The following is a 16,373-nucleotide window of genomic DNA, read 5'->3' as shown; positions in this document are numbered from 1 at the left end:
TGGGTGGAAGAATGGTGGGTTACAACTCTCAATCACCGATGTATTTGTTTTCCAAAAAATATACCCTGTCAAAATGGCACTAAAAACAACTGTGTTCATTGTCACATGAACGTGACTCCTCTTGATTTTCAGTGATATTTCTGTGTATTTTAAAAGCATATATATCTTTCAAAATTACTTTGAAAAGATAAGGGGTAATTAAAAAAAAAAGAAACTTGACATAATACAAAAAAATACCGATTATTTGGTTGTATCGTGTGCTAACATAAAAATGAAAAATTTTGACAAAAAGTATTTATCTCAAACAGGGACGTGTACATCCGCAGTTCAAATGAATATAGCTAATAGTGTTCCTTGTGGTACAAGGGAGGTAACTCTGAGTAAACAATATTGACCGGAAGTTCAAATCCAAAACAACACCAGAAAATGGTGTAAACTTGGAAGAAGAAAAAAGAATCCATTTTCTACATCAAAGCAGATGTAACCAAGCTTTAAAACACACGAAGATGCCAACCAGACAGAGGAAAATAGCCATTATGGGCTTCCGATCTGTCGGTAAGTTTGTAATATCGTCTATTTACGACTTTCATCTTCGGTACTCGAGTTCTTACTTTTTATGTCATCGTGTTCGCTGGATATAAATTTGATATGCTGGAAAATTGCCAAATTAAAGTAGCTTAGTAATGTTCTTGTGAGAATGAGTATCGAAGGACTCGTCATACTCATGATATTTACTTACGTTATCAACATAATTAAACAGAACTGAAAAATCTGCCAGTGCGTAAATTGCATGGGAAGTCTGTCGCTGTATTCTAAAAATAGACCATAGTAAGTATTTGCTGTAAAGCATTATAGAAATAAGACGTACTACATTCAGTTTGTCATATGCCTATCAAATTAAAAAAATCTATATCAAATTAACATGTGATCATGATCAGTTAATTAAAAGGAAAATTATGTATTTTCGGTTTAAGTCCTGTTACAATCTCTCTCTCTATATAAACATAACTTCTTCTCAAGTTCCACCACTGGGATTGAGCTCAAACTGGCATGAAATAATCCTGAGATGATCCTGACCAAGTGTTGTTATTTTTCGGGTCTATCTTGAATCCAAGATGACAGCCATCTTGAAAAACATATTTCAAGTTTCTTCTCCAGTTCCACTGGTGCCACTGAGCTAAAAATTGGTGGGAATGTTAAGGAAAGGTAGCCAACAAAGTGTTGCTAGATTTCGACCTTGTCAAAACTTTAATATGACAGCCAGGGAGGCCATTTGGTAACATGATTTTGCAAGCATGGTTTTCCTTTGCAATACCTATTTCATACTTCTCAAGTTTCATCAGCTGGATTGAACTTGAAAGGTAGCACTTGTTACAGTTACCTATTCCTCACCAAAACTACAATCAGCAACATAGAAAACAGCTTCTTAAATATAAAACTATGAAATAACCCTTCTCCCTGCTGAAAGTTTTTGTAGTCTGATGACCATTAAGGCCCATGGGCCTCTTGTTTTTAAACAGAATGACAAAAGTCACCATTCACTTAATGTAAATCAAAGTGAGTTGTCTATCTTTCTGTTTCTTGTTCCAAAAAGCTAGTGAATTGGACTTAATGTATTGTTCCCTTGCTTTTTGAAACTGGGGACACAGCTCTACCCCTAACAATGTATAAATGAGTGCTTGGAAACCAATGGTATAAGTCTTGAATCTCACCAGTTTAGGGGGGGGGGTGTGCACCCTAATTTGTGGGATAATGGGGAACACTGAATGATGCATAAATTTATTTATACAAATTGATAGAATAGGATGCTTTAGGGTCACTATATATAGTGTTAATGTCAGTTGTGTTATACCCTGCAGAGGGTATTTGTATTGCAGTGAAATGTGATGTAGAATATTGATGCTCTTACTCAGTTCCTGATAAAAGTCTTCATCTAGTTCAGGCCCAGAACATCTGACAGGTTATTATTACTTTATGTGTATTATCTATATAGCTAAAACCTTTCATCTTTATATAAAAATAAATTTACGTGATTTTGTTTCATTTTACAGGAAAATCCTCTGTCACTATACAGTTTGTCGAGAACCACTTTGTGGACTCCTATGATCCGACGATTGAAAACAGTATGAAAAATATTATTATTTATACTTATAACTAAAGATATGCAAATATATAAAATTATGTTTATAATAACTATTGTATATTGTATATATATATATAATAATAAGATATATGATAATGGTATATGTAAAGAATATAGAAAATAAGAATATTTATACATTTCAGTTAAGAAAGTTTAACTAGAATGTTTGTTATAATGACTTGTGTATATATATGATATTTTTATGCATGAGAAGCATTGTAATGAGACACTCTATTAAGTGTTGTGTTTATGTAGGAGATGGGATTTGTTGTTTATACATAATAACAAACTGGACTGTATAAACTGTATCTTGTGGTTTTGTCCTTGCAGCATTTCAGAAAAACCAGAAGATTAATGGTCAGGATTACATGCTTGATGTTGTAGATACTGCAGGACAGGTATTGTAGTTACTAGATATAGACTCCAACATCCGTGTTCTCATACAGTATCTCACTGACCACACAGTGCTAGATTTTTCTGTCTCGTCAAGTCTGTCTGGTTGTTTTAAAAGAGATCATGATTAAAATGATATCATATATCTAGTTGTCAATCTGACAATGCCCTCAAGGTATACTGTGTGGAATTCATCTGGGTTGAGGTAATTAGAAGGAAAATTATAAGTTTATGTGCACTATAATGAGTTAAAACTGGAATATCACATTCCAGCCATGTATACAAGGTGTGTTTGGAATTCATGACAAGTCCATGTGTCACTGTAAACATATATACTGTATATGATAGGTGGGTTGGGAATTCATGACAAGTCCATGTGTCACTGTAAACATATATACTGTATATGTAGGTGGGTTGGAAATTCATGACAAGTCCATGTGTCACTATAAACATATATACTGTATATGATAGGTGGGTTGGGAATTCATGACAAGTCCATGTGTCACTGTAAACATATATACTGTATATGTAGGTGGGTTGGGAATTCACAAGTCTATGTGTCACTATAAACATATATACTGTATATGATAGGTGGGTTGGGAATTCATGACAAGTCCATGTGTCACTGTAAACATATATATTGTATATGTAGGTGGGTTGGGAATTCACAAGTCTATGTGTCACTGTAAACATATATACTGTATATGATAGGTGGGTTGGGAATTCATGACAAGTCCATGTGTCACTATAAACATATATACTGTATATGATAGGTGGGTTGGGAATTCATGACAAGTCCATGTGTCACTATAAACATATATACTGTATATGATAGGTGGGTTGGGAATTCATGACAAGTCCATGTGTCACTATAAACATATATATTGTATATGTAGTTGGGTTGGGAATTCACAAGTCTATGTGTCACTGTAAACATATATACTGTTATGGTAGGTGGGTTGGGAATTCACAAGTCCATGTGTCACTGTAAACATATATACTGTATATGTAGGTGGGTTGGGAATTCACTAGTCCATGTGTCACTGTATACATATATACTGTTATGGTATGTGGGTTGGGAATTCACAAGTCCGTGTGTCACTGTAATACATATATACTGTTTTGGTAGGTGGGTTGAGAATCCATGACAATTTCATGCATTACAGAATATCAGCCCTTGACTTAGATAAATTGATGTCCAACACAAAACATTGTCTTTACTATGTTAGATAATTATTTTGGATAAGAATTGTTGAATAGTAAGCAAATATCATGTGATATGATAGTATTTTCCTATCTTTATTAATCAACTCTTAAGATAATTTATCATTTTGTCTGATATATTCATTGGGAGGGTTGATTAAAATATTTTTCAAACTTTTATGATATTTGTATCAATATTCTGAAGGAGGTTAATGAGAACAACTTTTCTAGAGAAAGAGAAAAACTGAAATTTAACGTTTTACCAGTATATATGAGTAAAGACTGAATCACATTCCACAGAGCTGCATCTGATTTAAAGTTTAGAGAGTATTTTATATACTAATAGATAATTTGTTATACATGGTCTTTGTGATTGAAATCCTTTCTGAAAGTATAAATGAACATTATAGAAAATAACAATGATTTTGTAGCAGTTTTATTTCTGTCGAGTAATAATGATTTCGTAGCAGTTTTGCTTCTGTCGAGTAACAATGATTTCGTAGCAGTTTTACTTCTGTCGAGTAACAATGATTTCGTAGCAGTTTTACTTCTGTCGAGTAACAATGATTTCGTAGCAGTTTTACTTCTGTCGAGTAACAATGATTTCGTAGCAGTTTTACTTCTGTCGAGTAACAATGATTTTGTACCAGTTTTACTTCTGTCGAGTAACAATGATTTTGTACCAGTTTTACTTCTGTCGAGTAACAATGATTTTGTACCAGTTTTACTTCTGTCGAGTAACAATGATTTTGTAGCAGTTTTACTTCTGTCGAGTAACAATGATTTCGTAGCAGTTTTACTTCTGTCGAGTAACAATGATTTTGTAGCAGTTTTACTTCTGTCGAGTAACAATGATTTTGTACCAGTTTTACTTCTGTCGAGTAACAATGATTTTTCTCTTTTCAGGATGAGTACTCCATTCTACCTCAGACTTACTTTATGAGTATAGATGGTTATATACTCGTGTACTCTGTCAACTCGCGTAAAAGGTGAGATATTATACCAGTACATCATCTTTTACAGATGTACTCTGTCAACTCACGTAAAAGGTGATATATTATACCAGTACATCATCTTTTACAGATGTACTCTGTCAACTCGCGTAAAAGGTGAGATATTATACCAGTACATCATCTTTTACAGATGTACTCTGTCAACTCACGTAAAAGGTGAGATATTATACCAGTACATCATCTTTTACAGATGTACTCTGTCAACTCACGTAAAAGGTGAGATATTATACCAGTACATCATCTTTTACAGATGTACTCTGTCAACTCAAGCTCAAGCTAGTCAAATCACTGTCATACAGGAATTAAATGACCTGAAGATGCAAGATGCCTTCACTGTTCAAAGGCTATCATAATAGCTGAGCTGGTCAGTCCACAGAGAAAAAGCCAACTTTAAGACTGATGACCTCCCCTCTGACCAAAGAAAGGTCACTATCTATATTAAGTCTATTGTAATGGTCAAGCTGGTTGTGCACTGTGAATTAGCTTGCATTAAGACTTCCTCTCTGACCAGACCATGGTCAATAGTTATACATAGGTGATGGTAATGGTCAGTCTGGTCATGGGCCTTTGAATTAGCTGACCTTTAGACACAAGACCTCCTTACTTACCAGACCATGGTCAATAGCTTTACATAGACTAGGTAATGGTAATGGTCAGTCTGGTCATGGGCCTCTGAATTAGCTGACCTTTAAATACAAGACCTCCTTACTTACCAGACCATGGTCAATAGCTTTACATAGACTAGGTGATGTAATGGTAAGTCTGGTCATGGGCCACTGATCAACCTTTCTTAAGGTCTAAACATGTTTACCAGCACAGAAGGTTTTTCAATATGTTTAAATGGTTGTTGATAGAGGCAACTTACTGGAGCAGAGAAAAAATGATCTTTTTATACAGGAGACCTATATATAGAGGCTCAATTGCTGTGAGTTTGTATTACGTAGAAAACCAAAAAAATGGCCTTTACAGACAAGTGGCTTTTGTATAAAGGTGGGCTTAAAGACAGGTTTGACTGAATTACGGTGAATTGTATTAATAGACAAGTGGTTTTGTGTAAAGGTGGTCTTTAACCCTTTCGGCGCCAATTATCTCTTACAATGTACAGCTCAGTGCCAAATATTTTACGAGAAATATCCGAAAACATCGGAAAAATTGTCGACCAAAGTCGCCTACGGCGGCCTGTCTGCATGTCGACCAAAGTCGCCTACGGCGCCGAAAGGGTTAAGACAGGTTTGATTTCTTTTTTTGTATGTTGTTTTGGTTTTGTCCAATCTCAAAATTTGTAACGTTGGCTCATTACACACATTGTATTTTCAGCTTTGATGTTGTCAAGGTGATTTATGACAAACTGTTGGACATGAAAGGCAATATAAAGTAAGTGACTGCGGGAAACTCTACAACACCAGGGCCCGTATTCACGAAACCGTTCTCATGCTTAAACTCAAGGTTTTGTACTCAAAATTCAAGTTTTGTGTTCACCTATTAAATTCTCATGCTCAAGTTGTATCCATAGAAAATTCTGTGCTCATTTTTTGAGCACGTTCTTAAGTTTGTTTGAGCATGGTCTTGCCCATGCTTGGGTATCATTCTCATCATGGTGGCAGCATGTTTCATACAGAGCGAAATCTGTGAAAGAAGTATTCAAAAAGTAAGAAAAAAGAGAAATATTTGTTTATGAGGGTAAATGTGGTGTATCAAGTATTTACATAAATTTCTTATACTTTCGAATTTAGCATATCGGTGATGTCATCCCATGTATTTTTTCCTTTTCGCAATTAGTTTTATGGCCCCAGAACTAGTCATTGATCCAAACAGTACATCCTCGCTGGCAAGTACTGCTTGGATCAAGGAGACTTCTTCCGCTGTACTTCACTGTGCTTTCTTTTTCTCGATGGCCATTATTATGTCATCTGCTCGAATACAGGTGCATGTACACGAAAAACCGTGTGCCATACAAAATAATCTCCAAACATTAGAGAGTTCTCTTAGTTACCATGCTCAGCAGAGCACGTTCTCAGAAAGTTTGATGAATACAAATTTTGAGTACGTTCTCACTGGAGCACAGACTTGAGCATGAGCACAAAAGTTGAGTTTGAGTGTGAACACAGTTTTGTGAATACAGGCCCCGATTATTATACCTATATAGGTGAGATTTACATACATCTAAAAATAAATCTCACCCAAACTATTCATAATTTTATAAAGTTAACAAAATATGTTGAAGACATGTTTACATTTACATATAGAGTATACAGTTAATGGTATTCCTATTGATGAAAGGTGAAGAACTATACAGATACTGTAGACATTTTTTGTATTTTCTTTTTAAACTGTTTGCCTTTGTATGACTGAAGTAACTTTTTGGATGGGGGTTATCTCCCTTACAGAGTGCCTGTTATACTAGTGGGGAACAAGAGGGATGTAGCTGAGCAGTTTCCTGGTGAGAGGTAGGTATATATTCCCAGACTCTTATTGTCTGTTCAATCTTTTAATAGTACAGAATTTTTCATTGTTGGGCTCACATTTTTGATCTTAAGATGTTTGTTTTAACTGGACATTTGATTTCGAGGATAAATCTTGCTAATGATTTTCATTAGTATTATATAATTCAAGTCAGTTTTAGTTGTTTATCATATCATGGAGATATAAATTTAGATTTAAAGCTTTGCTGTCATCATCATAGTTCAGGGTGGGGGGGTATCTAGATTCTAGATTACCTTTTGCCCACATGCTGGGTTTCATAATCTGTATGTCCATTTCATATGAAGGTTCCCCTTTGTCCCTAATTATGCATATCATTTATGGAACCATCTTTAAGTTGTAGCCTGTAATTGCTCTATTTTCAGGAGAATGTAGATATAAATTGTACTCCAATTTCTTATATACACTCCCTTTTGTACTTAGTATTTTATATACATATCTACATCTGGATATTATATGGATACTGTATATTCTGATTTCACCAGTTGTGTCGCAAACTTTATTTTTTTTCTATAACCAGGTAAATGAAGCGGTATATGTAACAGGCGACTCCAATTTTATATGTTAAAGCACTAGTTGTATGTTGTTTTGATGTCACACATGCCAGCTACTTACACCTTAGATAGGGATATTCCATGCTCACAATATGGAGGATACTGCTGCCTTTGATGGGAAAATGTATTTTGTAAATTTTATTTTGATGCTGTGATTTATAGGGCGGTGCCAGAAGATGAAGCTAAAAGTCTTGCTAAGGAGTGGGATGTTCCCTTCATGGAGACATCAGCCAAGGAGCATGAGGTCTGTTTAAGTCTGCATGTGTAACTTTATAACTGGTCTGTCGAACTGTTACCGTAAACAGAAATGTTGAACTTATCACACAGGGATTATTTATACATAGTATCTGACCTGTGTAAATTTATTTAATGGGGTTGCTAAAATGAGCGTTAATGGGGATGTTTTAATAGGCTTTAATGGGGGATGTTAAAACGAGCCTTAATGGGGATGTTTAAATAGGCTTTAATGGGGGGGGGGGGTGTTAAAACAAGCCTTAATGGGGATGTTTAAATAGGCTTTAATGGGGGATGTTAAAATTAACTTTAATGGGGATGTTTAAATAGGCTTTAATGAGGGATGTTAAAAAGAGCTGTAATGGGGATGTTTAAATAGGCTTTAATGGGGAAGTTAAAATGAACTTTAATGGGGATGTTAAAATAGACTTTAATGGGGGATGTTAAAATGAGCTGTAATGGGGATGTTTGAATAGACTTTAATAGTGGATGTTCAAATGAGCTTTAATTGGGATGTTTGAATAGGCTTAATTGAATTTTTAATTGTGGCATCTCATTTTTTCTTTATCACAAATCAAAGATATATGTATTTCCATTTTGTAGATTTGTATGTAAGTAGATTCAGGAAAAGTTTTTCTCAATGTGCTTGGTCCGCAATACCTGAGTTAGTATAATGTTGCGTATAGATACAGCACAGTTGAGGTGATTTGGTTCTCAAACCCTGAGGTAGTGACAAACTAAGGGTGAGTGGAAGGGATTAAAATCACCTAGGATTCTGCCCAAGCAATGTCATAGGAACATAGGACTTGGTTTTTCCCTGGGCAATATTGCAGAAAGATAGCTTCCACAGGGATGGCCAGCGATGAGGTTTAGAGGCTAGGCGATGTCACATAAAGATCATTCCTTTTATGATGACGAGCTATGAATAGTTTCTAGGCAACCTTTCCTTATATCTGCAAGTTTAGAAGTGTTCTTGATATTGTATGTACTTTACGAAAACCTTCACAGGCCTAACACGTGTTTTCAGCCCATTTGACAGTTGTATGATAACAACTGACCGCCTTTTACTATAAAGTCTTACCATTTGCTATTTCCTGTGCCAGTAAACTGCATCAGTTTCATATTGTTAAAAAAGCGGTTCTTTATCATCTTTATCCTTTTACGCGGAGAGTTGATAGGACAACTTAAATGTTCAAAGAATATTTGTTGGTTTGCCACATTTCTATATTCATGAACTTGCTTCAACGTAATACTGGTTAGACAAATTGTTTTTGTCCATTCTCGGTGTATTGTTGACCTCTTTCCAGGTGCCACTGGTGTATTCAAATGACAGGAATGATACAGAAAAAACATTTCAAATATATTTTTGAATCGGCGATTAACACAAAACTTGCCTTTATGAAAGGAAAGTTAGCAAGAGAACCAAGATTTGCACTGTTATGCTATAGGGAGACATTCCCCAGTCAGCCAGGTGTATACACTGTATTTTTGTTATGAAGCCATGTATTTCTTGTTGTTAAGCAAACCTCACAATGATACACGTAATTAATCATATCCATCATATTATTTCAATTTAGCTATGTGTAACATAAAAGGTTCAGCAGATCGGGTGAAGAAAACCAGAAATTTACAGCCATGATCGGGGAATAAAAACTTAATAAGTTGTAAGCTGGTAATACTCAAATGGGTAAATTTTCATCACAATTTTGTTTATATGTTAATATACTCATCTGTTCTTTATTACACAGAATCATAAACAAAAGTAATCAAGATATTTTAGAATTATTTTTTTTCATTCTGCATATGTTCTCCCATACATGCAGAGACGTAACACTGTCTTCCACAATATTGTTTCTCAAGAAGCTGAGAAATGGACTGGTCTGTGCTATTGTGGTGGTGTCCTTAATCAAGACCGTTACCGCGATTGCTCTGTATGATATGTGAAGGGCGTTCCTAATGTTGTTCATTGAGGTAGCCACCAGTTTTTATAAGGAGACCCTGCTGCTATATGATCCAGCTGGTCGATTGGACGATAACCCCAGCAAACAAACCAATAAAGTATCAGTATATTGAAATATAAATAAGTAATCACAATAGGAGGTGATAATTAGAAGGGAAAAAAGTCTAGCACATCTGATGACAATTTTCTTTTGTTTTTCAGAGTGTAAAAGAAGTGTTTTCCAAAATCATCATGGCAATCGAGCGAGTGGAAGGAAATGAGCCAGAGAAACCCTCGTGTATACTGTCATAGTGATCGTTTAGCACACCATCATACAAATCTATAGTAAACATGACCTAAGAAATTTTACACATGTGAACTAATATATGACATCACACTGACTTCATCTGTGACATCACGCTGATTTTATCTGTGACATCACTTTGTGACATCACATTATGACATCACACTGATATCACAAAGTGAAATTACATTGTGACTTCATCTATGACTTCATGCCCTGATGTCACCTGTTACACAATGCTGTGATGGTATCATCTGTTCACACCTGTAGAGCTATCTTATGTAAGGTATTATTTGACCTACTAACAAGGATTTGTCTCCCTATTGACTGGTTTTGTGTTTGTTGGGGATGATTAATTTGGTGTTGTTGCTGTATTTCAGTATTTTCAAGTCTTACCAATCAGTTTTTTGTTGTTAAAAATAGAAATTTGTATTAAAATACATGTAAGTACTCTATTGATAAAACTTGTCAAAATTGGAGACACAGATCAATAAATCTAATATGTAAAATATATTACTGTTGGGCCAAGTAATTCACATTCAAGAGAAGATATTTGCATGAGAATCTTGTACATGTATTTCAGGTCAGAAAATGAATTGGTGTTTTGTATTTCACGAACATGTTACAGAGGTCCTTCTTCAAGGACAGAAATCGTTAACACAGATAACAAATGAAATGATGATACTATGTGTCATTGTACATGATTTTTGATTGGTTGTTCAAGTGAAGTATTGTCATCACTACTGATTAATTTGTTTAATTTCTGGGGGCTAATATTTTGTCTCAGTTTGGTTCATTTCACAGGGATTAAGTTTTGCTCATGTCTATGAGCTGGTGTCCATGTAAACAGACAGATATTTGGTGAGATATTGACTGTACAAATTTTAGCTGGGTATATAATTTAACTCTATCTTTGTTAACTGCAAATATAGTTAAATTAAATCTCCTGCTAATATAACCACCCATACCTTGATAGAATGTATTTTTAGTACAAACAAACATGTATTAACAAACCAATGTGGCTGATCATGAAGCTCTGTAAGATTTTAAATATGAAATAATGAAGCATTATATCTCTGTAAAACATAAGGAACCATTTAATATCTTAACAGTTGATACTGATGTCTCCAAACGACTTTCATTCAATATATACTGTGAGACTATAAATTGGTCCAAAATGTCTGCCAATGGACAAGTTTTGTATGTTGATTTATTGTTGGTGTTTCATTCCTGTGTAGTGAACAGAATGTAGGCATGAATCAATCTCCTGTCACTTTCCGTTTTGATTTATATATCAGAAATGTGTATGTTTCCTGACATCAGTTAAGGAACTGAATGGTATTTTGTATGAAATGAAGTTTGTGATGTAATATTGAAAAAATTGAATAGTGAAACAAAGAAAAAAAAAGATGCCATTAAAGGACTGCAGTAATTGGTATTGATTGATTTAGGTCTTATAGTTGGTGTAAATGGATGTATTTTAGCAGAATCAAATTATCAGGCATCAATTTTGAACAAATTAGCACAGTGATGAATTAGTTTGCAAAAATAACTTCATTACTGATATATAGAAACTGGAATTCGTACAATCATATTACTGCACAATATCTTAGGTGCAAAAAATGTTAAAATTGATTACAGTTAAAATGTGTACCTTTATAGTCTAAGTTATTACAGTAAGAAAGAGTATGAATTTCTCAATCATAATTTCTCATCTTAAGTCATTAAAAAGTACTAAAAAGGAGAGAAAATAAGTCAGATCATGCTAAATTTTCACCTATTTGGGTAATTTATGTCATTAGCAATGTAAATGTAGTGACTTTTACAGAATCTGATTGTTCTGACTCCATGTTTCAAATGTGGTTTATTGAGGAGTTACTTCCCTTAGAGGTTTTATGACCATTTCTAGTGAGAACATTTCCCGTTTTCAATATCCTTTATTAGAATTCTTATTTTTTGTTTGTTGTATTTGGTAAACTTGTATTTACATTGGTACAATGGTTCTCAGCAGTATATTCTTTATCATTACCTTTTCGTGTGGTAATGATATGCAAAGATAAACAAAAATAAAGACAATTAAAAAGAATTGTTAAGATTCACTCCGAGTGCTGCAATTATAATTTTCATGATATCAATGAAAATTTGGGATTTAAAAACCAATAACTGAAAGTAAAATTTGATTCATTTATTTCCTGAAACAGAACATAGTACATCACTTTAAATAGCAGGTTAATGTGATTATATACAAATTTCATAAATGATTAAAAAGATTTTTTTTGTTCAAACTAATCGCCGAATCAGCCTTAGTTTGAAGTTTTGAAAAATCCTTAATTTTAAAAACCACCATGTGATTCAGTTTTATAATTGTCGCACTAATACATGTCCAGCTAGTCAGACTCACTACATATAGATACAATAAAGATGCTGTAGATGAAGATAAGCATAGATCCAGCTGTCTGTTTGCTTTCTCTAGGAGTGCTAATACAAAGACAACTGCTGCTTTTAATCTCACACATGTTAGTTTGTACAATATCCCCTGCTTCTGTAATCAGTAATAATCTTTGTCTCATATTGGTTTTTATTTATGAAACTAATACTTATATTCAGGGATGATCTTAATAAAAGTAGCAACAGTGCAGAATAAAAATTGCTCTCAAGAATCAGGGAAAAAACCTGATGAAAAAAGTGTATTAAAAAAGCATCATTAATGTGAAAAAGAAATTGTGTTAGACTAATAAAAAATCAAAATATACAGACTATAAAATAATATGTTGTGAGGTTAAACAGAATTAAGGGTAGGAAGTCATTTACAGTATTAGGTGTCTCTTGCCAAACGTTCACGATGTTTTTAATTGTTGTGTGTAGTAGTGTTATCTCCCTTGTTTTTTCTGTCTGAAGTTTAGTGATGTTTTCATTTTCTGTTAAAAATGCTGATGAGTTTATGCTTCCACAATTTCCTAGGGAAGTTGAAGAGTATATATGGTATTACCTATGTTCGTGGTATATATAGTGTTACCTATGTTTGTGTGTCTGTCCTGTTCAAAATGATTGTTATATTTCAAGACTCACTGGACATTTTTGGCTCATATTTACTCCATAATACCATAACATTCCATACCTGATCGGATTCGGGCGGTAATTAGTTTAAGTTTAAAAGTCAGAAGCCACATTTGAAAATTCTTCAAATTTATGGAACAATGATATTGATATGTATGGAAGCAGAAGCATTCTTAAACATTTTCTACTTTAGACAATGTAGTTGTATTTGTTTCTTTGAGAATTAAATGCAATTTGATTTTTTTTCTTTTCAATTTTTGAAAATAATGACAGTAGAAGAAAACACTGCCTTGCTAGCTTGATGTTCCAAGCCCTATGTTATACACTGTTTATTGTATTATGATAGTAGTAAGTATGTAACTTTTACTGTGAACAGACATTGATTAAACAAATGTTTTATTAGAAGTTTTGTAATCATATTCAGATCTTAAATACAGGACATTTCACTTCTTCATTATTGTACATATATAAACTTGAAAAAGAAAAAAAATAGCATCATTCTTGATTATAGTTTTTTTAGTTGCGGTAATATTCCAGCATCATTCTTTTGATTTAAAATTCATCTCTCTGTTATGAACATGTATTTCTTTTGTTTCTGCAAGGATTTCCTATTTTGATCCTCAAGTCTGACTGCACTCCTTAGTTAAGTCATCATTATTCCTGATAAATGACATAAGTGTGTTGATAAGATAATAATTGTTTGTTTGAAGTGTGTTTATTAGGTAGAGTTTTTTAGGCTGTAGTTTATAAGACTTGCTTATACATTTAGTAAAATTGAGTTCACCTTGCTTAATGTAACTACATGTTGTTGGTTAATGTCACTGATTGATTATTATCACTGATTGGTTAATATCACTTAATGGTTAATATCATGTGGTTTTATTGAACATCTCTTAATATCATGACCTTTTGTTGAAGTTTCCAGTATCTTACAGACCTACAAGGCAATGAACTCCTGGTCCACAGATTTATAAAAGATCTCTATAAGAAAACCTTGCAAGTGGTTAAAAGATTTCTGCATTTTTTTTTTTACTTTTTCACTTAAATTCATTATTAACTGGGATATGTATACAATAAAACACTGCTTTCTATTAAAAAACATGACTTCATGTAATCATGCTACAATTTTTTTATTTAGAAATATATTATTTTGTACAAGTTGCCATTAATTATAAGAGGAATGTGTCTGTTATATTCAACATATACTTGAAGGCATATCAGTATCATCCTTTGTCAGTTCTTGTCCTTGTCCTTACTCCAAAGCCTCCTTGGATATTCTCAGACACTCTTTTGATAATCTGTTATCGCAAAAGTTTGCATATACTTAACCTCATGGAATGATGTTATATACCATACTTATTTGGTAATAAGTCCATGCCTGGTAATAAACCCACTCAAATCTAGCTGTAGATATACCATACCATCAAATCATTTTCCTGTAATAAGTCCCAATTTAGAGGCGATACCCCCACGACCACCATCACCACTAAACACACACACACCTGCCACCACAGGTTTATTGTGGGGTAGAAACTCCTCACTTGTTGCCTACTTTAAATGGAGGGAGTACCCTATATTATATGTAATAATGTTACACCCAGGTAACCCTTATTTTGGTAACAATTGATATGCTACATATTGTTTCACTCCTCTTTATCGTGAAGGAAGTTTTAACATGTGAAATAGTGTATTTGATAAAGTATTTTTATCATATTAAATTTATCTTATATACTTTAATACAGGTGTGTAATTTAGCTATGGAACACCTATAACTCTCACACTTGTTTTCACCAGTGACAATACTGATGAAAATTTCACAGCAGTGTTATATCTGGTGTCAATTCTCTGTTTTGCAGACTAGATATATCAGATAACAGGTTTTATCCAGCTCATTACTAAAGGAATCAGAGCTGACTAGATATATCAGATAACAGGTTTTATCCAGCTCATTACTAAAGGAATCAGAGCTGACTAGATATATCAGTATTAGATGTAAGTTACCAAATTATTGAGCGTATTTTATTTAAGGATTAACATGTAGGTACCAGACCCACTGTCAGGATACAAAATCGTAAAACATCTAACTCGTTTGGATATTACTACTGAGATGTTAAGCATTTATTTAGTAGATATAAACATATCAAAGACTCTAAAAAGGTCAAGAGGAGTTATCCACTGCATAGGGACTTGGTACATGTTCAACACTCATACTCTGTTGTAATATAAGTACCGACCATTGTGGAGGAGAAGTACCCAGCCCCTGTGGTCCAGTATGTTGTATTTTCAGTGTGAATGATTGTAAGTCAGCATAAAAGGTACAACGAAGTCAAAAGTTGATGAAAGGGAGATAACTGTTCACATGTATATGAATTGAGACACTTTCAAATACATGTATTTATTTGTTTTCAAAATTCTTAGAAGACAATTAGGTAATTAATTCTTTTCAACTTTAACTTTCTTCTCTACTTAAACTTTCTAGTCATGCTACATTTATGTTTATTTGTATTGAACTGAAAGAGCTCATTGGATGAGGTTTAAGTGTATATAGTGATTGTACAGTATAACCATTATTGAATAACCAAGTGACATCCAAACACACCTCAAGAAGTAGTATCACCTTATCACTGGTGTCATGAACTGTGTGTTAATTTTATGAGGTATGATTTTTTTTTCTGGAAAACAAGTTATCTCCCCTGTGTATGGTTGTACTGTCATACCAACATATTGTAAAAATATCATCCATGAAACATCAATAAAATGTCAATATTTTCCTTGTTGTTTGTTTGTATTAATTAACTGATGTATGTGGTCCTTCTGTATGTGTCTTTTTAGCAGCATTTTCATAATAAATTTTTCAATGGGAACTTGCATGGTCCAAGAGATTATGAAATTCTTTCAAATGCAGAAAAATAATATGGAATTGATGAGTCAGGACTTCACTATGGAAGTCCAGTTTTCCTCATGCTAATCCTTCTGTGATGTTTAAATATTTTGATATTGTTAAATCACATGTGGGAAAGTTGCATGTATGAGATCGTTAAATACTTTTCAG

The 16,373-nt window shown here is 33.6% G+C and overlaps 1 protein-coding gene across 1 annotated transcript; it reads left to right on the top strand.

Moving 5' to 3' along the window:
* Window positions 1-417: 417 nt before the first annotated feature.
* On the top strand, window positions 418-16,092 carry LOC132564121 (GTP-binding protein Rheb homolog). Its single transcript, XM_060228798.1, has 8 exons — window positions 418-555; window positions 2,052-2,123; window positions 2,474-2,541; window positions 4,646-4,728; window positions 6,070-6,126; window positions 7,140-7,199; window positions 7,950-8,031; window positions 10,183-16,092. Exons 1-8 carry the CDS (start codon window positions 507-509, stop codon window positions 10,270-10,272), a joined length of 561 nt encoding a protein of 186 aa, XP_060084781.1. The 5' UTR covers window positions 418-506; the 3' UTR covers window positions 10,273-16,092.
* The last annotated feature ends 281 nt before the right edge of the window (window positions 16,093-16,373 follow it).

The sequence above is a fragment of the Ylistrum balloti genome, unplaced genomic scaffold (genome assembly GCF_031769215.1).
Source record: "Ylistrum balloti isolate Yb309-2 unplaced genomic scaffold, AGI_CSIRO_Ybal_v1 Utg371998, whole genome shotgun sequence".
NCBI lineage: Eukaryota > Metazoa > Mollusca > Bivalvia > Pectinida > Pectinidae > Ylistrum > Ylistrum balloti.
This window is presented reverse-complemented; position numbering and strand designations above follow the sequence as displayed.